Consider the following 21780-nt stretch of genomic DNA (forward strand, 5'->3'; position numbering starts at 1 on the left):
GCCGGCGGCGGGAGCAGAGTGGGTCGGGCGGGGCCGAGCTGGGCCGGGGCCGTGTGGGGGCCGGGCAGCGGCCGGGCCGGCGGACGGCGGGATGGGCTGCACCGTGAGCGCCGAGGACAAGGCGGCGGCCGAGCGCTCCAAGATGATCGACAAGAACCTGCGGGAAGACGGAGAGAAGGCGGCGCGGGAAGTGAAGTTGCTGCTGTTGGGTGAGGCCGCACCCTGCGCTGGGACCCCCGATTCCCCGCCCAAATCCCCGACTTTGACCTGAGGACTAGGGCTTCGAGCTCTCAGACTCGGCCTGGACCCCCCACACCTGGACTTGAACCCCCCAAACCCGCCTGGCAAGGACATACAAATAATGGATCAAAACTCTGGGTTGGCCTAGACCTCTGATCCATAGCCCAGACTCTCAGATCACATCCTCAACTCATTCCAGACCCCAAACCCCCAAATCCAGCCACCAGTGCCCCAACACCCGCTGCCCAGAACTCTGCTTCACCATCCACCCTTGCTGACCAACCTCTCAGATCCTCAGAGCCCCTGCCTGTCCTTTCATACTTCCCTAGACTTTACCCAACCCCCCAGAATCCCACTCGGCCCCCACCTTCAGGCACCACCTGTTCCCTCACCTGCTCCCCCTATTCCTATTGGGCATGAGTATCTCCAGGGCCCCTCCCAGGCCCCCAGTCACTCCCTCCTTTTCCCTCTGTGCCCCATCCCTACTCTGGACCCAATATTCTCCACCTGTGCACCTTGACCCCAAGGGACCTCTCAAGTGGGATGACTGCTTATGAGCTCTCTCTCCAGCCAGAACCCCCAAACCTTTAGAGACCCCTGCTCCTTGCATCTGGCCCACCAGCTCCCTCTCTGCACACATCTCTCCTCAAACCCTCTGCTCCCCTGCTCTTAAATCCTCTCCCACACTCTGGCCTTCTCCAGGTTCCCCCACCCCTCCTACACCAGGTGGGCCGGGCTGAGTGGACTGGCCCCAGACCTCTAAGGGGCTGGACTGAGGCTCCACTGGTCATGTTGGGGGAGGGGACCTGGCCTCAAGCTTCCCAGGGAGTTCTGCTGGGTATCTGTTTCCCAGTTTCTAAACCCTGTCTGGGCCAGTGAGGGGGGCATCTGGGAGTAGGAGGGAGTGTGGAGGAGTTTGGGTTGCGTCGCCTCCAAGGCCAGGGAAGATGGTGGCTGCTTGAGGGGTGGGGGGAAGTGGAAGTGGTGAGACAGCCGACATATTGCTGCCCCCGGCGGGCGGGCCAAGGAGATATGCTGATGGGTGCTAGTCTTCCCGCACCCTTTCTGGGCCCAAAGGCCTGGGAAGTGGCCTCCGGGGGTGGGTGGGCCTGTCGGATCTTGAGGCCCTGTGAGTGGTGGACCAGCTGGTTGAGTAGTTGGGGGCCTGCTGGGGGTGGGCATCTGAAGTGGATTTGTGCAGAGGCTGCGGGCCTGGTAGTTGTCCCAGTCCAGCCTCCCCCTGGGAACAGGTGTGGTGCCCAGTGGTGGCCTGATTTGGGGGGGTTTCAGGCATGGGGGTGAGGGAGGCCCTCGCGGCAGCATTGGAGGCTGGACCTGTATGTGGGGGGGGTGTGGCCCCTCAGCCCCAGAACTGCGTGGGGTCCCCAGGCTGTGAAAAGCGGGGCTTTTCATGCTGAGCGTATGGCCGAGGGACAGCATGTCTTCCATCCTGGGCCCATCTGTTGACTGTCCCTGGGGGCCTGGCCTCAGGGGCACAGCCCCGGAGGTTTCAAAATGGCATCCGCTCCTCTGCCACTGCGGGGAGGAAGAGAAGGGGCGGGAAGGGGCGGCGGCCCAGCCTCCTGGGCTGTTTTGCGTTGGGCGCTTGCCTCTTCCTGTCTCTGCTGCGAGTGCGGCAGCGGCAGCAGCGAGTGGGTGGCGACGCGGCGGAATGCCCATCGCTGCTGCCCGCTGGGCCTGGGGAGGGTACTGCTTCCGGTACTGCTGCCTCCCAGTGCCCGGCCAGGGGGTCTCTAGCCAGCCCCTTCCCAGGCCGATTGCAGTTATGGCAGTGCCCGAGAAGATGTGGGACTGGGCCATGGGGCTCCTGGCCTGTTCTGTGTCCTGACCCCATTCCACCAGTCTTTGCTGCTTGGAGCCTGGCTCAGGTTTTAGGACTGGCCACCCCTCCCATGCTGGGCCGGCAGCAACCAGGGGTGCAGGGTTCCATAGAAATGCTCAGCATTTTCTAGACTGGGGAGTCCATCTCAGCATTCTGCCCTTCTGGCCTTTGCTTTCTCTGTGAAATGGGCTTCCTGGGTTTGGGCCAGAGGAGTGCTGTGCCCAGGATGGGGGGAACAGGGACCTCGTGGAGGTTCCTGTTGGGAGTGGGGAGTGGGGGCTAAGACCCTGCAGAGGATGCACTGTGAGGGGCTGGGAGACCAAACTTTGCCTGAAATTGAGGACTCAATCTGCCAGGACTGCCTGGAGGACGATCCTGGCTGGCCATCCCTTTCCTATCCAGGTACAAGGAGGTGATGGGAGCCTAGTTGAGGCAGCTTCAGAGAGCTGGGTGCCTGTCCCACGTAGCGGAAAGACCTGTCCAGGCAACGGAACTCAGGCTGGGCAATTGCCAGCCTTGCCTCCCAGCCAGAACCACGCCTGCTGCCCCACCCGCATACTGGCTCCTTTCCGTCCTGGGTTGCCCCGCCAGCAAGCGAACATAGTCACTGTCACTGTCACCGGGGCAAAGGCAGATGTGATACACACTAACTGGTGAGAGGGTTTTTTCCGGCAGCTTGGTAGGGGGAGCAGAGTTGCTGATACCAGCCCTACTTCAGCGATACCCCTGCCTCCACCCAGTTCAACTTGACTGACCAGCTGTCCCCAGGTAGAATTTGGGGCCTCAGGCTGGGCACTTAGGGGAAAGTAAACCAGAGTGTGTGTGTTTAGAGAGTGACTTTGATTTGTTTGGGCTCGTGTGGGCAGTCTACAGAGAAGGGAGAGACAGTGCCCATCGCTGGCCCCAGGAAGGCTTCAGGGTATAAATACAGCAGTTCTCTCTTGCCCCTGGGACTTTGTATCTGTTCCCTGCCCTTGATGTACTTTTCTGCCGTTTCACTCCTACTTGATCGTTCTTCAAGACTCTGCTCAGGGATCGCCTCCCAGGATCCTTCTTTGACAGACCCCCTTCTCCAAGGCTCCTCTGCCCCCCGCCCCCACCCCCCCCCAGCGCTACCCCCATCAGAGTGTGGTATTTGTCCAGGTCACAGCTGCCCTCCCTTGGAACAGGGGCAGGGCTGCATCCTGTTCATTTCTGAGCCTTCTGTGCCAGCATGCAGCATGATACCTATTGGGTGCTTCTTGTCTGTTTGTTGAATGAAAGCAGTGCTACTGGTGTGAACTTGGTCTTGGGGATGGGTAGATGGAGGAGCAAGATGGCGGCCACTGAGCCATCGCCTGCCATATCATGGGCAGGTGGCAAGGGCTCAGTGTAGGGCCAATGACCAGGACTGGGGGGTTGGGAGACTGAGGGAAAAGTTCTTCAGGCTGTTTCCTCCTGGTCTCAGCAGGCTATGCTGGCACCTCAGAGACAGCCCTTATCCCACTCCATGCAGATCTCTTGCTGACGAGTGTGCAGCCTGTCACAGGGCACAGCACACAGTAGGGACTCCAACTGTTCATATGGGAGACTGGCTTTACATTCTTCCTTTCAGCTCAGGCTCTTTGGGGACTGTTGCAGGCCCGCTGTCTCTACCACTCCAGTAGAGCCTGTCTAGCTTTTAGGGCTGGAGCTGCCCCATAGTCATGTGGCTCAGACCAGAGTAATGCTGCAGGAGTTCTTGGCCTGGCCAGTGCGGAGCCTGCACATACAGGGGCTCAATTAGGTTTATCAAATGAAAAGGAAGGGAGTTTTGTGACCTTTGTCCTGTCTGTGTCTCTCACAAGGGGCGTGGCACACTGTAGGTGCCTATTCAGTGTGTATGGAAAGAGTGAAACACTATTGCGAACATCCGTGAACAGGGATAAATAATTCTGGGGCTGCTGCTTGGGGCTTGGTGTAGCTGGAGTTAGTGGGAAGGGCTAGCCCAGGATCCTGGCTGGCTAGGTAATGGGTAGAGTCTAATGATGCCTATGAATGCAGGGGCGTTGCTTCCTGGAGAAGGGGTCCTCTGGGTGGCCTTGAGAAATTAGCAACATTTACCAGGGTCAGGCACTGGGGGCAGAGGGACCAACTTGGTTCCCAAGCCTTTGGGTGGGTGTTTCCTGGCCTGTGGGGAGGAGGGCTCACCCTCCTTAGACTGGCTCTTGGGGTCACACAGACCTAGGTTCAAATCCCAGCTCCACCTAGTGTACTGGCTGAGAAACCCAGTGACAGGTGAAATCCTAGTAGGTGACAGGCTCTCCATCCATAACCTGGGACGCAGTGCCTGCCTACAGCCACAGGTGTTGTGGGTACAGTACACCAAAGTCTGGGGGTGTGAAAACAGGTGGGGGACCCTCTGCTGACTCCTGCAGAGCTGAGAGTTTGGTGGGGAGGGAGCTCCCCAGCCTGGAGGCTGCCTGGCTACAGTATGGAGCCCCTGGGAACCGCCTCCCTTTCCCTTAGGCAGCTGCTCACAGCAAGCGGGAGACTGAGGCTTGCAGACATTGGGTGCCATCTGGAGTGACACACTGTCCTGGGGACCTTAGGCCCAACCTCTGGGGACTGAGCCACCTTCCTGGGGGTCTAGGGTTGGGGGTGTGTCAGGGCCCTGGGTACCACGTGGGCTGGTACCCAGGCCAGCCTCCAGCCTCCCTATTCTCCCCATAGCCTTCACCATCCCACCATCCCGCTATCCCGCCTTCAGGCTGGATTCATTAGCACTTGAATGGGGGGCGGGGCAGCTTGGGCCTCAGAGTCTCTTCTTCCCACCCCTCCCCCAGGCTAAGCCAGGCTTTGTCTTCCAGAGTCGGTGGTGCAGTGCTGGGGCTCCCAAGTGAGGGAGTGAGTAGGGGTCTAAGCCATTTCTGACCCCCTCTGCCTAGGTCCTGCTCAGGCCCCCTGGGCTCAGCCCCTGCCCATGACTCCAATGTCGGTGCAGCCAACATGAAAAGTTGTACCTCTAGGATAGGAGTGAAACTGGGTCCTTCAAGTGATACCCCTGAGCTGGGAGACTGGGTGAATAAGGGTGGTTTTGCAAAGGAAGTGACACTGGAGCTCAGCTGGGGTATCCCAGGAGGGTTGGGGGTTGGAGAACCCCAGACAGAGGTCAGAGCGGGTGGTAAGGACAGAGGGAATGCCTGCCACTGTGGCCAGAGGTGGAAGTCAAGCCAGTTGGGGAGTTCAGGCTTCCGTGCCAGGCCCTGAGGCAGCGTTAAGCCACCCACTGTGCTTGACTTGGAGCCTAGGCTGCCAGATGGGGACTGGCATGGTCAAGGACCTCTTTGGGTTGGCCCAGGGTTGGCCCTGGGCTGGCCTGAGCTGCAGGGTCACTGGGTAACATCATCGATACCCAGGCCTGCAAACGTTGCCCAGTTGCCCAGCAAGTGACAGCAGGTAGCTGGGGGTGGGGCCTGATGGGATCCCAGTGAGGTCCCTAGGCTCCAGCAGAGCAGGGGCTGGCGCTTGGGACAGCTTGGGCCAGAGGCAGGCACACTGGTCCTGTACACCCTGCCCTCGATCTAAATCCCTAGATGTGTCTCTCTCGGTCTCTATCACTAGAAGCCACCCATTCTTTTGGCAGGAACAGGATGGAGGAAGCTTTGTCCACATAAGCCCTTAGCCTCTGAGGGACCAGGGCCTTGCCTCACCACATCCCCAGCAGAGGACGAGACAGTCCAACCCAGAGCCTAAGTGCTGTCTCCCCAGCAGGATGGGGGCAGGGTGCAGGCCAGCTTCTATCTCACCTTCCCAGTATCTCAGGGCAGGAGTCCTAACCTAAAAGTTCAGTGGGGGAAAGGAGTTAACAGGTTCTGGCCAGGCCACAGCTGATGGGCCTGCCTAAGAATGCCCTGGGGAGGGCAAGGACTAGGCCCTTTGATGGTGGCCCTACTACCTGCTGCTCTCAGGCAGCCCCTCCCTCAGCCACAGGTGCAGGGTGGGGCCCCCTCTGCCCAGCCCCACCCAGCCTCTCTAGCCTGTAGCTCTTGTTCTTTCTAAACCCCAAACACTCCACCCTCACCCCGATGCTGCTTTTGGGGCTATGGTCATCTTGGTGGTTGGAGGAATAATCTCCCTGGAATAACCACACATTCCCTAAACTGGGCTGGACCTTCAGTGTTGGCCTTCTGGGTACACTTCCAAGGCTTGACAGTAAATGCCAGGCCAGTTTGAACCAAAGCCTAGAGGTGGGATCATATAAGGCTTGTTGAGAAGGTGTCCTTATGGCTCGGAGCATTCCGGGGTGCCATGGTTGCTACAGCCTCAGAATATCCAGAGGGGGTGTTGATGGCAGCACCTACTGTGCCCCGGGCTGGAGGAGGGGCAGTGAAGTCTGCATGGCAGGGCTGGGCCTCTCAGGGAAGTGGTGTCCACACCAGAGGAAAAGGAGGAAGCAGCTGGAGGAGGAGGAGCCCAAAAGGGGAAGAGGCTAGAGAGCCGCTCACACTCTGCACTGGGGTGGGGAGTGTGAGCCAGCTCAACTGGGGGATTTAGAAGGTGAGCCCCACCTGTGCAGGCTCATCTGCATATGCCTGTGGGCGACCCTACTGGTAGTCACTGGGTTGGAGTCAATCTAGACAGCTCTGTCCCTTGTCCTGTCCCAGCAACCACTGGGCCCAAGATCTCAGAGAAGGTGGCGCCTCTGAGAAGGATTCCAGGCCCCTCCTTTGACCACAGGAAGTGGTGGCTGGGAGAGGGACGCCGGCAGGGGGGCTAGCAGGAAAGCAGAGGGCTGCTTCTATGTTCCCGAGCAGCCATTGCCCTCCAAAGCCGGAAGGCCGGCTGCAGGCCCAGATGAATACCCGGAAATGGAGCAGCAGCCCCGGGATTAGCTCACTCTGGGTTTCCCCTGCCTGGGGGTAGACAGAGGGCCCTTGATCCAGCGTAAGGATTCCCCCCACCCCACTACTCACTGGGCCTGGGGGCGCCTTCACTGGGCCTCAGTTTCCCCTCTGGTGATAACAGCAGCTGCCTCTGATTGATGACTATCATGTAGGGCTGGTCTCATCGTATTTAACCCTGCGAGGCTGGGACTGACATTACATCCATTTCACTGATGCAGAAACGGAGGGTCCGGGACATCACGTGACTTACCCAATAAGTGGAGACACCAAAATGCGACCCAGGTAGTGACCCTGAGCACCTGCCCCCAACTGTTGTCACCCCTCAAGAGCCTGTGCCCAGTTGGCAAGAACTGCTCAGTCAGGATGACAGGCAGATGCTCTGGGTGCTCATGTGTTCTGCATATGCCTGGGGGGCCTCAATTCTTCTTTTAGGAGATTGAAAGGGGACCATCTGCCCAGGAGGATGGGACCCAAGACTCTGTGCGTGAATCTTTTTCCTGCTTAAAGCCAGAAATCTGCTGTGTGGCCATGGGGTGACCTCGTCCTAATACATCTGGCCCACGTCCCCTCACGGGAATACTTAGGTCACAGTCAGGCAGCTTATCGCTTCGCTCTTCCCCTAACATTACGCTTGTGCTTCCCACAGCACCCAGGCTTGGACTGAGACCAGGCCTGAGGAAAGCTCAGAGGCTGTCAGAGTCCAGCATGGGGGCCCCTGAGCCTGGTCTGAAGACTGGGAGTTGTCCAGATGAGGAGCAGGGAAGAGTGTTTCAGCAGAGGGTCCCCACTAAGAGCAAAGCCCGTGTACGGTACTGTGTGGAGACTGATATGTCTGTGGTGTGGGCTGGCTACAGCATGAGACGTGGTGAGGCCAGTCCTCATGCTACTTCGCCTCCAAAATCCAAGTTTTCTTGCCTTGCCTTCCCCCACGGAGGTTCCCAGGGTTTTGCTCTGGGTTGTCAGGCCAGGCCCTAGGGAACTGAGGAGCCTAAAAGCCTTAGGAGAGCTAGAGCAGAAGCAGCAGAAGCATCAAGGCGTCGGTGGGCCATGAGGCCACACACAAAGCTGAGAACATGCATCCTCATGGCCAGTCAAGACTTCGGGGCCCAGAGGACCCACTCCCCCGTCTTCCTCACTGTGTGACCTCAGGCTGTCCTCTCCTCTCTTTGTGCCCAGTGCTGGGACCTGTGATGTCTTGATTCTCAGCACGGTCCATGGCTTGTGAGCACATAGGCAAACTGCCCGCTTGGGCTGGACAGTTTGGGGTGGGTGTGAGGACCCAAGGGAGGCTGCTCAGGGCAGGCATTGGGCTTGGCACACTCCCCTGAGGGGTACATTTCATAGATGGGGACACTGAGGCCCAGGCATGGGCATCTCACCCAGGGTCTACCACAGTGAATCAGGAAGAAAGGTAGGGGTTATTCAGATTCTTTGAAAACAGCAAAGCGATTTCTTAAACGAAGAAGCCTCAAGAAGAGGGGTGTGCCAATGGCCTGGCTCCTTGTATGACCTGGGCCCTGTCCAGCACCGCCTGGCTCCTGTGGAGGGTGAGACCTGTAGCCTGAGTGGCCAACAGTGCACAGGTCTCAGGGCCTCCTCTCCTCCACGGTGGTCTTCCTTACGTGGTGCCTCAGTTTCCCTGTGTACAGTGGGCAGGGACCCACTGAGGGAGACACAGCCCTGCCCTGGAAAGCCCTCTCCATGTCTGGCAGAACCCGAGGCCTATTTCCCTTGCACAGAGAGCTCTGACTTGGCAATAGCAGGCCAGGCCCTGGTTGTTGGTGCTTCCCTGATGGGCATCATGAAGCCGCGGAAGCCGCTGGAGGCTTCCCAAGCGGCAGAGACTGGAGGGAGGGAGGTTCCGGGTTTGTTGGGGCACCTGGAGGAAGCCAAGGCCACGCACGTGGGTGGGGGTGTCACAGGCTCCATCCAAGACCCACTGCCCGGCCCCTCACAGTGCCAGACCCCAGCTGAGCCACCTTGGAGGGAGTGAGGGGGCCAAAGAGCAGCACCTGGAGGAAGGAAGAGACACCAGGGGCGGGGCTTGTAGGGCCTTTGTCTGGCGGGGCCCTCTGCCCCTCCCTGCCGTCTCCATTGTTCCCTGGCGTGCCGCGTCTCTGCGGCCGAGGGCTTCCCAGGCTCGGGAGGGGGCCGTGGCTGCGGCACCTCCCCCAGCTGCCCCTAGCCGCGGCTGCTTTCCAGAAACCAACGCTCCTCTGCGCCGCCCAACCCCCACCTCCTCCACCGGGCCTCTGGCTGACGGGCTCCCCCTGGTGGTGGCAGGACGGGACCCTAAGGCTGCAGGGGAGGGGCGGGAGCTATGGGGCCCCAGAACCGCAGGCTGCGCTGGAGACGTGGCACCTTCCTGGGATGACCGTGGGAGGTGGTGCCAGGGCTGTCTTCGGGGTGGGCTTCCCAGGGCTCACCCCTACCTTCCCCCAGAGCCCCCCCAGGGTAGGCCAGGGGAGGGGATTGGGAGGGGGGCGGTGGGGGCTAGGGGGCAGGCCTGTGCTGTGGGTTTTGAGCTGGGCTGCTGCCCGTCTACCCTGTGGTCCCAGCCACTGCCGCTTCTGAGAATCTCTGCCCTCAGGCCTGCCACGTCAGTTGGCTGCTCTCCCAAGCCCCACATGTTCCAGGGGAGCCCACCAGCACAAAAGCCTCTGCGGGGAGGCCTGTTACCCAGCCTGCCCAGCCTTCTGGGTGAGGAGAGCCAGTGAGCAGTGTCTGCCGTGAGGCTGCTGGGCGGGAAGGAGTACCCCGCTGTGGAGAAGTGCCGGGTTGTGAAGGGAAGTGACAACTAAGAGCAAAAAGCCAGCAAAGGAGTGAGTGGCTCTGACTCTGGTCCCAGGTTACACAAGTCCCGCCAGGGAACCACCACTGCTGAGTCAGCCTCTTAGCCACTGGGTCATTGCCCTGTGCTGTGCTTTGTCTGAAAGCCTCAGAAACTCGCCTTCAGAATGAGATGGTCACAGCAGGCCCCTCTGCAGGCTGCGGTTGCAGTGACCTATGCAGCGTGGTCACTGTGGGTTGCAGGAAATGAGAGGTTTGGGGAAATCTGTCATCTTCCAAAAGGTAAAAGAAATAGTGATAATAACTTTGATCTGAATGCTCACCGTGTGCCGGGCACTCACCCGTCTCCTCGGACGAGATAATGGTGGTATCCTGTTTCACAGATGAGGTGTCAGAGGAAGGGCAGGATAGGACTGCAGCTCTTGGAGATCTCAGGGAGAATCGGGGTGGACACCAGGGCTCTGGCAGGTCTGGACCTCCCTCTGGGAGAGGATCTGAAAGTGAGAGATGGGCCTGCTGGCCACTCGAGGCTTCACAGCTTCTTCAGAAGGGAAAGTGGGGCCAGAGAGGAAAGCGGCACGTCAGGGCCTCCCTGCAGTACAAAGCCTTGTCTGGGAGGTAGAGGGTTCAAGATAGACGACAGCAGAGACCTGATGTTGGGGCTTGGGATCAGCATCAAGCCATTGGACCAGTGGCCCTGTCTCTGCTGCAGAGGCCCTGCTGGCCTTGTTCAGGCAGGTGGAGCCGTTGTTTCTCCCTTCCCCCATCTGTTCCCTCCTCCGTTGGGGCCCAGTGCTCCCAGAGTGGAAGCAGATGTTCTAATGCAGAGTAGCCGCTGTCGCCCAGCACATCTCGGCAATTACTGCCTGCCTGCTGGGGGCCCAGCAGCTGCGCCCCAGGGCAAGGGCTGCAGAGGTTTCTTCCTTGGTGGGAAGAGGTATGGCCCAGTGGGAACACTGAGGGCACCCCAGGGATCCTCTGTGGGTCCCTCTGGTCTCAGCTGGAGAAGGAACGCCTGGTGGGCCAGCTGTGGGTAGGAGACTCCTGGCACCTTCTACTGGCTGAGTTCCCCCCACCCAGCACCTTTGCAGCAATCCGGATCCAGCTAGTGAAGCCCCCTTCTCTGAAGGGAAGGTGCAGGGCTGGGTGGGGAGAACTGGGTGCCCAGGATTAGCAAGGTACAAGCAAACTCCACTCCAGGTACCAGCCTATCTAACAGGGGAACATCATCAGGCCCTGATGGAAAAGGAGTTCCTGGGACATCTAGCTTGTGGGCTGCCCGAGAACCAGGGTGTCCACCGGGATAGCATGCTGTGGCCCCACCCACCTCTGTCCCTTGATCTGCTGTAGCTGCTCCTGGGCCATGCCTCTGATTCTGTCCTGGTGTTCTCCCCTGCTTCCTGCTTGGCTGCCAGCATCACACCCTTGTCCTGCCACTTAACTCCTTCCCTCTTGAGTCGCAGCTGCTGGAAGGACAATGGGACAGCTTTGAGTCCAGGGATGAGGGCTCCATGACCTTGGTTTGTCCACCTGTCAAATGGGAGTTGTTCTGCAATGACCCCTGTGGGGGGCAGAGAATGTCCTCCAAACTCTTCAAAGGGAGAGGAAGGGAGATTGAGGCTCGAAGGGGACAGGGAAGGGAACCTCAGTGTCTGCCAGGTCTGCAGCAGCTAGGAAAATCAGATGCAAAGCAAGTTTGTGCTGTCATCCCCATCTCTGGGCAGGGTCATGGAGTGGCCCACACCCTTTACCAAGAGAGTAATCAAAGGGCCAGACAAGGAGACTGGTGCCTCAGGTGGACGGTGGTCCCAAAGTCACCCTCACCTGTGGTCCCCTACGCCCTGGAGATCTACCCGCTCTGAGTCTCAGTTCGCCTGGCTGGGGACGGCATGATCGATCTGACCCATCACTTTGTATCCTTGGCCTCCACTCTTGCACTGGCTGAGATCTGTGGCTCCTGGGTCTTCCTTTGCTCCAGGATGTGCTCCCTCCGTCCTGCTCTGTGGGAGCAAGTGACTAGGTGGGAAGGACAGCCAGGCGGTCACCTGGCCCTCGTGGTTAGCCAGTCCAGTGCTGTCTTCCCTGCCCCATGGATATTCTGGGCCCTGGGGAAAGGGCCTCAGTGATTAGGCATCACCATCAGGCCTTCCCAGGCCCTCTCCCCATGTCCCCACTCTGCAGGTGGGAAGTGTTAGTGTGAGGGGTCCTAGCTGTTCCCCTGCCATGCACAGCCCAAGGGAAAGGGAGGGATGCTGCCACTGACCAGAGCCCACACCCAGGGGAATGCACTGGGACTGGGGCCTCTAGTGCCCAGGGGTCAGACCGATAGAGGGGCTTGTGCCCCAGCCTGCCCAGAGCCTGCCCATTTGTGCCACCCCCAGTGCTCCCCTATCCTGGGAAGCAGGCCTGGGACAGTCAAGCCCAGTGATTCCAGGCAGCTGGTGGCGTTTGAGAGGCCTTCTCAGGGAGGCCTCTGGGTTGTGGACATGCCCAGGCTCACAGCTGTGAAGGCCGCAGCTGCGCCTCAGTTTCCTCCTGGTCAATGTGGATCTGGGGTGGGAGGTAGGGGGGATGCAGGCAGGGGCCTCAGCAGGGTCTGCTGCTTCTCCGAGGGCAGTGCAGAGACTCAGACCTGTGTCTGCCTGGGAAGTAAACCCAGTGGCAGGGACTGTGTGGCCCAGCCACAGTACCAGGCATGCAACACTGCAGGAGGGGCTATAACTGTGTGATAGCAGCCTCTCTCAGTTTCCTTTTTTAATTTTTAAATTTTATTTTTTGGCCACGCCCTGCGGCTTGCGGGATCTTAGTTCTCCGACCGGGGATCGAACCTGTGCCCCCTGCATTGGAAGCACAGAGTCTTAACCACTGGCCTGCCAGGGAAGTCCCTCAGTTTCCTCATTTGCGAGGTGGGGGTGAGAGTAGAGCTACCCCCGGGGCTTGTTGTGAGGTTACTTAGTGGGTGTGATAGGCGTAGAATAGCATCTGACACGTAGGGGGCACTAGTCACAGCTCGGCCGTGATCATCACTGCTGATGTTATTGCTGCTCGTGGTAGTTTGTGTGTCAGCCCCTTCATCCTCTGAGGTTGTCTTAACCAACCCTGAGGGATATGGGGGCTAGAGTCCTCAAGTGTGACTTCCCCACAGACCCCACCACACACCCTGCTGAGCTGCTCAGAGGGACAGACCCACCACAGTGATCAGGAGGCTTGGGACACACGTAGGTGGGGCATGGGGCAGGTGTGCCCAGCAAAGAGAACTGCACGGGCAAAGGCCTGGAGTTGGCAAGAGGGGATGCCTGGCGGTGACGGGGCAGAGCAAACAGTCTGGGCAAAGGCTGGGAGGGAAAGCCAGGCCAAGCTGAGGTGCGCTCTACTTGGAGCTCAGGACAGGGAGCAAGTGGCAAAGGGAAGAGGTGGGACCCTGCCTCCATCCCCCAGCCAGGAGTTGAGTGGTCTCACACTTCCCTGCAGACTCCCTGAGGAATGCAGATTTCTGGCCTGCACCCCTCAAGATCTGGCTGTGTGTCTGGGACGGGGCCTGGAAATCTGCTTTTAAAAAGACAAACAAAAAAAACACCCTCCCAAGGCATCGTCCTGCAGCATCTAAGCCACATTTTGAGAAGGGCTGGGCAGGCCACGCATCATCGTCATACATGTCTCCCTGCCTTTCTGAATCCTGGCAACATGATCTTGGGCCAAGACTTTAATTTTCTGAGCCTCAGTGTCCTTGTCTGTAAAATGGGAGAAACAGTACCTATCTCTGGGGCTGCTATGACAGTCACAAGAGAGAGAGCCAGCAAATCCCTCAGCAATGGCCAAAGAGAAATACAGGATGGGGCTCTGCCAGGGAAGCATCTCGAGTCAGTACAGGTACAGGTGTGTGTGTGTGTGTGTGTGTGTGTGACACTGCATGTTTCCCAAGTCCTGGTCTCTATCTGCTCAGAGCAGACATGGGCCCAGTGAGCAGGGCGCTGGGCCTTGGGCCATGTCTGGGAGGCAGGGGTATGACGCCATGCCCGGATCCAGGCCCCTTGGCAGCTGCGGCTCAGAGTGGAGGGAGAGAGGGCTGCTGCCCCACTGGAGTCAGCAGGGCTCCTCTGCTAGCTGTGCCTAGGCACCATGTTGGGGAGCACTAGCTGCAGAGCGGCAAGCCTGCATGTGTGAGGATGACAGGGTGACTCCTGAGCCTCAAGTCTCCAGCCGAAGCCCCTGAACTCAACCAGGGAAGTGGGGAGCCATGGTGGGCAGTGGACCTTGTGGGAAGCGAGGGCCTGGAGTGAGCCCACCATGGGATCCAGGTGGCCGAGGTTGCCTTCGCCCCTGTGGCCTTGCCAGCTGCACCCCTGGTAGCTCTGCTGCCCACCAGGCCCGACTGCCTCCATCTCACTGTGCAATTGATGGGGAGGGTGAGTTCTGCCTCTAGGCCGCGTGGCTGGCTTACCTCTGTAGCCCCACTGGGCCTGCTCCCTGACCAACTGTACCCTTTGTTCCAGGTGCTGGGGAGTCAGGGAAGAGCACCATCGTCAAGCAGATGAAGTAAGTGCTGTGTGCCGGAGGCAGCCTCCAAACCTTGATTTCCCCTCTTCTTCCTCTGGGCCTGTACTGGGTCCAGTATACCCAGCCCAAGTATAGGCCCAGCCGTGTTAGCCAGGTCCAGGACCTTCCCAGAGGCAGCATCCATCCTCAGGTCCGAGTGGTTTAGAGGCAGTTTCCCCCTTTCTTTTTTTTTTTAAATTTATTATATTATATTTATTATATATATAAAATATTATATTTTATTTTTGGCTGCATTGGGTCTCCGTTGCTGCACACGGGCTTTCTCTAGTTGCGGCGAGTGGGGGCCACTCTTCATTGCAGCGCACGGGCTACTCATTGCGGTGGCTTCTCTTGTTGCTGAGCACAGGCTCTAGGTGACGCGGGCTTCAGTAGTTGCGGCACGCGGGCTTCAGTAGTTGTGGCACGCGGGCTCAGTGGTTGTGGCGCACGGGCTTAGTTGCTCCGCGGCATGTGGGATCTTCCCGGACCGGGGCTCGAACTCGTGTCCCCTGCATTGGCAGGCAGATTCTTAACCACTGCGCCACCAGGGAAGTCCAGTTTCCTCCTTTCTGAAGTAGGTCTCTCCAGGCCCCAGCAGCCCCAGGCAGCCATGTGAGGTCCCTGTGCCGTGTACACTCTAACCCCTGACTTCTGGCTGCCAGGATCATCCATGAGGATGGCTACTCAGAGGAGGAATGCCGGCAGTACCGGGCAGTCGTCTATAGCAACACCATCCAGTCCATCATGGCCATTGTTAAAGCCATGGGCAATCTGCAGATTGACTTTGCTGACCCCTCCCGCGCGGTACGTGGACTCCCCAGCCCTCCCATAAGGCTTCAGGGCAAGTCTTGTCCTGGGGAAGCTGAGAACACCCCAATCTGGGCCTCATTCCGGAGGCCTCCCTGCCTCTGACAGGTGGGGTGGGGGTGTGCTCCTGCAACTGGCTGACCACTCACTGCTGTGCCCAGGACGACGCCAGGCAGCTGTTTGCACTGTCGTGCACGGCTGAGGAACAGGGCGTGCTCCCTGAGGATCTGTCCGGTGTCATCCGGAGGCTCTGGGCTGACCATGGTGTGCAGGCCTGCTTTGGCCGCTCGCGGGAGTACCAGCTCAACGACTCTGCCGCCTAGTGAGTACTCCAAGGGGCTGGGCTGGGGGTGCAGTGTGGGGAGACCTGGACTATAGCCTGAACCAGAGGGCCTGAGCACCCTTAAAAAGATACTGCCAGCCTCTGTTCATGAAGCTGCTGACTGTCAGCCAAGGTCTTGGTGATCTTGGGTTTGGCCTGGTGCAGGGCTGTGGAGGGACATCCAAACAGATGGTGCCACCCAGATAGGCTGCTGGCCCTGTACTCTCATCTCTCCTCTCCTACCTCTGCTTAAGCCAGTCCCTCTGTCTGAACAGCTTTCCCAGTCCCACTGCCCATGCCATCCTGAGCCCACCCAGAGAGGGGCTGGACCTCTGTGAAGGTGGGTGGGAGGCTGATCTTGCCTGGCCATGGCACCTGAGCCCTGCCCCAGTCACAGGGACAGCCGCCCCACTCTCCCTGCCGGGGCCTGAATGCACTTGTGAGTGCACGCCCCCCACAGGAGCTGCAGAGTCACAGCCAAACACTGCGGGGGCGGGGGTGCTCCCCAGAGGTCACAGGCTCAGTGCCAGCAGAGCTTTTGGGTCCTGGAGGCAAGGAGGGGTGGGTCCTATCAACCACTGCCATCTCAGTGCCCAGGATACTCAAGGAGGGCAGCGTAGGGCCACCTTCCAGCTACTTCCCACTCCTCCATCATCCTCATCCCTGTTCTTCATTCCCCAGACATTAAGTTCCCACCTTGTGCCCAGCACTGTTCTGGGTGTGGGGATTCAGCAGTGAACATGGGCCCTGCCCTCCCAGGCAGGTTTATGCCATGACAAGATCACCCAGAGGTGGGGAGCAGATTGGAAAACTCCAGGGACCAGGCATACTGCAGCCCCTCCTCACAGCAATCCTCCAAGGCTGCTGTGGGGCAGTGGGTCCCTGGGGTGAGCCCACCTGTTGGGGACAAGGGAAAAACTAGTGGGGAACCCACCATGAGGCCTCTGGGCTGGAGGCTCTCAGTAGGGGGCAGGGTACAGTTTGCAGGTCACAGCACATGCGTCATGGTTCCCCATAGCCCTTCCTGTTTTTCTGTTCTGTCTCTGTGTCTCTGAGGTCATTTCCCTCTGGCCTAGCTGCTGGTGGGAGCCAAGGGCTCGCCCCAGCAGCCCTGCCCCAAGAGCAAGACACTGGTACTGGGCAGTGGCTGGGAGGCCTGGACCCAACCCACAGGACACAGCAAGGATATTGAGGCAGGCAGCAGAGCTGGTCTCAGGGCTTGGCCGGGGCAGCTTGGATACTAATTAGGAGAGCTGGTAATGAGGAGCCCCTGGGACCCCCGCCAAGCGAGTGTTCGTGCCTTCCCCCTGAGGAGCCCAAATTTTACTGGGCAAAGAGCCCACTGGGCCTGGCAGGCCCCAACCTGTCCAGCCCTGCATCGAAGGACATGCCAGGCTGCTCTGTGGCGGGTGCCATAATTACGCCGATTAGCATCCTGAATCTCTCACTGAAGGACTAATTTGCCCCCTCCCACTGCCCTCACCTGTAGTTCCACCACCCTGGATCTTGTCTGACGCAGGCCTGCCTCACACCTGGGTGCTGGGGCTTGGCTGGCTAGCCACAGAGCCGCCCCTCCTCCCAGGCCCATTCCACAGGCAGGAGGCAGGGGTGCTAGTGCAGGTTTCCTCATCTGAGCAGTGAATGCAGTCCAGGCAAGGGTTAAAGAGGCAAGGGCTATGCCTGGGAAGTGAGGGGATGGGAGGGAACGGGGCCCGGTGGCCCCCACCGATGCCCCACTCCCCATCCCAGCTACCTGAACGACCTGGAGCGCATTGCACAGAGTGACTACATCCCCACGCAGCAGGATGTGCTGCGGACTCGCGTGAAGACCACGGGCATCGTGGAGACGCACTTCACCTTCAAAGACCTACACTTCAAGTGAGCGAGCGTGTGGGCAGGGTAGTGGGGCAGGAGCTGCCAGCCTTGCGGGTGACAGGGAAGAGATCCTCACTCCAGGGCCTGCCGATGGCTGTTGGGAACGAGGGCTGGTCCAGGATCCGCAGCCCCACTCTGAAGTTTCTTAAGGCTTTGTGGTTGCCAGCAGCTCACAGCCTCTGCTGACCCTGCCCCGTGTGGAGGCAGCCTACCCTGCCGACCAGCCTGACCCTGCTGGGCCACACGTGCCCTGGCTTAGAACCCCAGGGGTGAGGTGGGCCAGCGTGGATGATTCCGTGGAGGCGGCCGCCATACTCTGAGCAGGCCTCTGTCCTCAGTCGATCAACCTGTGAAATGGGGCAGGGACCTTCTCCCAGAACTCCCTTCTCTGGAGCTAAGGTGCTGTGTTTGCAGGATGTTTGATGTGGGTGGTCAGCGGTCTGAACGGAAGAAGTGGATCCACTGCTTTGAGGGCGTCACAGCCATCATCTTCTGCGTAGCTCTAAGCGCCTACGACCTGGTGCTAGCCGAGGACGAGGAGATGGTGAGAGGCCCGGAGGCCACTGGGGGAGGGTGGGGGCAGTGGTGGCGGCGGGGGCTGGTGCTGAAGGCGCTGTCCTGCCCCCAGAACCGCATGCATGAGAGCATGAAGCTGTTTGACAGTATCTGCAACAACAAGTGGTTCACGGACACATCCATCATCCTCTTCCTCAACAAGAAGGACCTGTTCGAGGAGAAGATCACACACAGCCCCCTGACCATCTGCTTCCCTGAGTATACAGGTGTGGGGTCTGGGCCTCTGGGGAGGAGCTGGTGGTGACCAGGTGGCCCACGGGCGCCCCCCGCTGGACAGAAGGGTAACTGTGGGACACACGCCAGGGCTGGTGCCTCACAGGCTTACATATCGATACTTGTGTCTGTACACCCCAAGGCCCTTCTTAACACACTCAGGCATGTACTCTGTACATCACTGAGCATCCTCCTTCACACAATCAGGTGCCCCTCTTTGCACACTCAGACGTGCCTGTGCCCTCTCACAAGTGTCACACGTTATATGCTTGTCAGTTCACACGCATAGAACCTCGCTGTACCTGTGGGACAGGCCTGCCTGCCGCACATGCAGCACGAGTCCTCACCATTTTGTCTCCTACAGGGGCCAACAAGTACGATGAGGCAGCCAGCTACATCCAGAGCAAGTTCGAGGACCTGAACAAGCGCAAGGACACCAAGGAGATATACACGCACTTCACGTGCGCCACTGACACCAAGAACGTGCAGTTTGTGTTCGATGCTGTCACCGATGTCATCATCAAGAACAACCTGAAGGACTGCGGCCTCTTCTGAGGGGCAGCGGGGCCTGGCAGGATGGTGAGCCAGAGGGGGCCGGGCAGGGAGGAACAAAGTGGGGCCACTGAGCCCAGAGAAGGGACACGGTTGGGGCTGGGGAAGGTCCAGGTGGGGGTGGTGAACTTGGAAACCCGCTAGGAGACCAGAGGGCAAGGGGAGGGAGGCACAAGGTGCTGAAGGAGGAGGGCGATGGAGTGCAGGGCACTGAGGAGGTGGCACAGGTAAGCCTGGGCTCCATTCTGCCCATTGGTCCAGACAGCAGAAATGCCTGGTTGTGTCCTGGGACAGAACTAGAGGGCTGTCCCGATTTTCCTTGGAGAAAACTCACTTTCTCACCCACCAGGCCATTGGCCTAGCCTGAAGGATCTAGATGACAGAGGGGGCCCAGCTGCCTCAGCTGCCCACCACTCAGTATGACCAGCTCTGCACTCATCCCTGCTGTCTTCCCCTCTGACCTACCTGAGGGCCCTGGTCTGAGGCTGGCCCTACCAGCCCTGGGAGAGGTGGGGAGGATTCTGCCAGTGCTACAGACTCCCCTCCCCCACGTAACCCAGCAACACACACTGGCTTCTGGGCGGCCACTGTGTCCCTGGTGACGAGTGGGTGGGGAAAAAGGAGAAGGGTCATTGTCTAGGGAGGCGGGAGGAGAGACACACACTGGCTACCTCCCTCCCTCCCGACCCATGCCCTGACTGTCCCCCACCTCCAGGGCCACCGCCGACTCTGCTCCCCCCAGCCCCTGAGGAAGATGGGGGCAAGAGGACCACGCTCCCCGCCTGTCCCCCTGGCCGCTTTTCCCCTTCTCTCCTCTCTCTGTTCTTGGCTCCCCCTCTCCCCTCCCTCAGCTCCAGAGACTTGGGGGAAGGGTTGCCACAGGCCTCCCTGTTTGAAGCCTGCCCTTATCCCAGGTGCAGGGAATGGCCACTGTACCCCCTCCTGGCATCTGTTCTGGTTTTAACTGTTGTCTTGTTCTGTGATGGGGGAGGGGAGCACATGCTGAGTCTCCCAAGGCCTGTGTTTGGAGGGGCACCCACTTCTCCAGCCTGGGACCCCTGGCTTCGCCCAGCATCAGCCCCTGACCCAACCCAAGTCCAAATGTTTACAGGGAGCCTCCTGCCCCCACCAACCCCCTCCCCCTAAGCCACTCGGAGGCCCCAAAGGAAAAAGCACAAGAAGCGTGAGACGCCACCATTCCTGGAGACCACAGTCCACCGGCTCATTCTCGTAGCTTTTTTTTTTTAAAAAAAAAGAAAGGCAAAGGGGAAAAAAAAAGAGAGAGAAAACTGCAAACCTAGAAAACTTTTTAGAAGAAAAACTATTTAAAACTGTCAGGTCCTGACCAGCACCCACCCAACCCCCTTCCCATGATTCCGTGCCTTGAGTGTGTCTGCGTGTTTACACCCATCCCTCTGCTGGTTGCCCCCTGTGCGGGCGGCGCCCCTGCCCTGCCCTCTACAGAACTGGGTTTCAAGGGCTGTTCCAGACAACTGCCAACGTCACTGAGGGCCCCGCCCCAGCGGCCCTGGGCCCTGGCTCCATTAACCTAAATGTAGCTCCTTAGCGCTAACCTAGGAACCGCCGCTGCCTGCTGAGGGGCCATGCCCCTCATGCCCTCACCCCAGGCCCGGGTCCTTCAGTGTTGAACACTTCCTTGCTTTTTTCACATGTTTTATGGAATTGTTCACCTGGTTTGAAATAATAAAATGTAGAAAGAAAAAATACCAAGAACTGCTCGGCATTCTTCTCTCCAGGGGGCAGAGACCCAGGCTAAGATGTGCCAAGGTGATGGTAGTCTGGACCTGGATCCTCACTTGTGGCAGGGCCCTGGGCACTCAGCTCGCAGGTCATACTCAGGCCCAGTACTCACCACTTTAGTTTTCCCCCTTGGACTAGTCATCTTACATGTTGGGGCCTCCATGTCTCCCCCTCTTCCCTCAGCACCTCTGCAGTCTTGGGTCTGGGGCAGCCTTCTGGAACAGTGGGGCAGATTTCTTAAGGAGCTCTTCTCCTAAGGGATTCTTCCACGTTGGGAGCAGGAGGAGTGTCCAATGAGTCTAGTGCAGAAGGAAATGTGACTTCTGACCTCCCAGGCCCAGGGCCCAGGGACAGTGTGCGTTGCTGAGGCCACACAGCCAGGTGGGCTGCAGCCCCCTGCACACCCTCCCTTCTTCCTGGGTCCTTTGCCAGGGCTCTGAGACATTGCCCAGAGCCCTGCCCAGAACTGAAGTCCCTTGGGCTTGACTAAACAGAAAGTTGAAGACAGCAGCGGCCTTGAGACATGTTCAGAAAGGTCTCTGACCAAGAGGTCCCCCTCCAAACCTGAGGAGGGTAGGGACAGGCAGGTGGCTACACTTCAGTGTGACTGTAGCCACCGGCAGGGCAGCTGGATAGCTGCAGGGCTATGGCTACGTTGGGCTCTCAGTGCAGAGCCTTCCATGAGGCTATGGGAAGTGCTCGTGCATTGCTGGAGGAGGGAGCAGCAGATGACAGGGCCGGGGTGCCTGTGGGGTGAGCCCCTAGCTCCAGGCAAGGCACCTGGACCTAGGGGTCTGCAGCCCTCTGAGCCTGTGGGAAGGGCTCGGTAAAAGGCCCTCCTCTGCTGGGCGGGGCTCCCAGGCGAGCTCTTCCGCCTTCGGCCGCCAGAGGGCGCAGCAGCCCGTGCTGGGCCCCGCCGGGCCGGTCGCGGAGGCTGACGTCATCGGGTCCTGCGGAGGCCGCCGGGCACAAAGGCAGCTTTGTAGGGCGGCGGCGGCTCCGCGCCCTCGGCGGGACAAAGCGGCCTGGGCCGGGGTCGGCGCCGCGGAGGCGGAGAGGGCGGGGCGAGTGGGAGGGTAGGGCCGGGGACCTGGGACCCCGCCTCCGCACACCTGCCAGTCTCCCCTCGGCCTCGGGGTCCCGAGTCCTGGCGAGAGATGAGAGGCTGTGTCCGCCCCTTCGGAAGGAGTTCAACGGCCCCCACCCCCCGTCCCCGCCCCAGTCCCTCGGGCCTTTCCTGCTACCCCTGCCACTGAGGGCTGAGGATCGCCGACTGACAAGGAGAACAGAATCCCACGTCCAAGCCAGGATCCCTTCCTGCCCTCAGCGGTCAGCCCTGGATCCCGCTGAACCCCAGATGTGCGGGCGGGGTGGGAGCTCCGGTGCCCTGATATCCGCCC

General features: G+C 59.5%; 1 protein-coding gene across 1 annotated transcript; it reads left to right on the forward strand.

Moving 5' to 3' along the window:
• Positions 1-28: 28 nt before the first annotated feature.
• On the forward strand, positions 29-20353 carry GNAI2 (G protein subunit alpha i2). Its single transcript, XM_022573067.3, has 9 exons — positions 29-209; positions 14232-14274; positions 14937-15078; positions 15243-15403; positions 17153-17281; positions 17693-17822; positions 17907-18060; positions 18432-18646; positions 19335-20353. Exons 1-8 carry the CDS (start codon positions 92-94, stop codon positions 18620-18622), a joined length of 1068 nt encoding a protein of 355 aa, XP_022428775.1. The 5' UTR covers positions 29-91; the 3' UTR covers positions 18623-18646; positions 19335-20353.
• The last annotated feature ends 1427 nt before the right edge of the window (positions 20354-21780 follow it).

The sequence above is a fragment of the Delphinapterus leucas genome, chromosome 10 (genome assembly GCF_059928025.1).
Source record: "Delphinapterus leucas isolate spDelLeu-1000000601 "Yukka" chromosome 10, BTC_Dleu_Yukka2, whole genome shotgun sequence".
NCBI classification, from domain to species: Eukaryota; Metazoa; Chordata; class Mammalia; order Artiodactyla; family Monodontidae; genus Delphinapterus; species Delphinapterus leucas.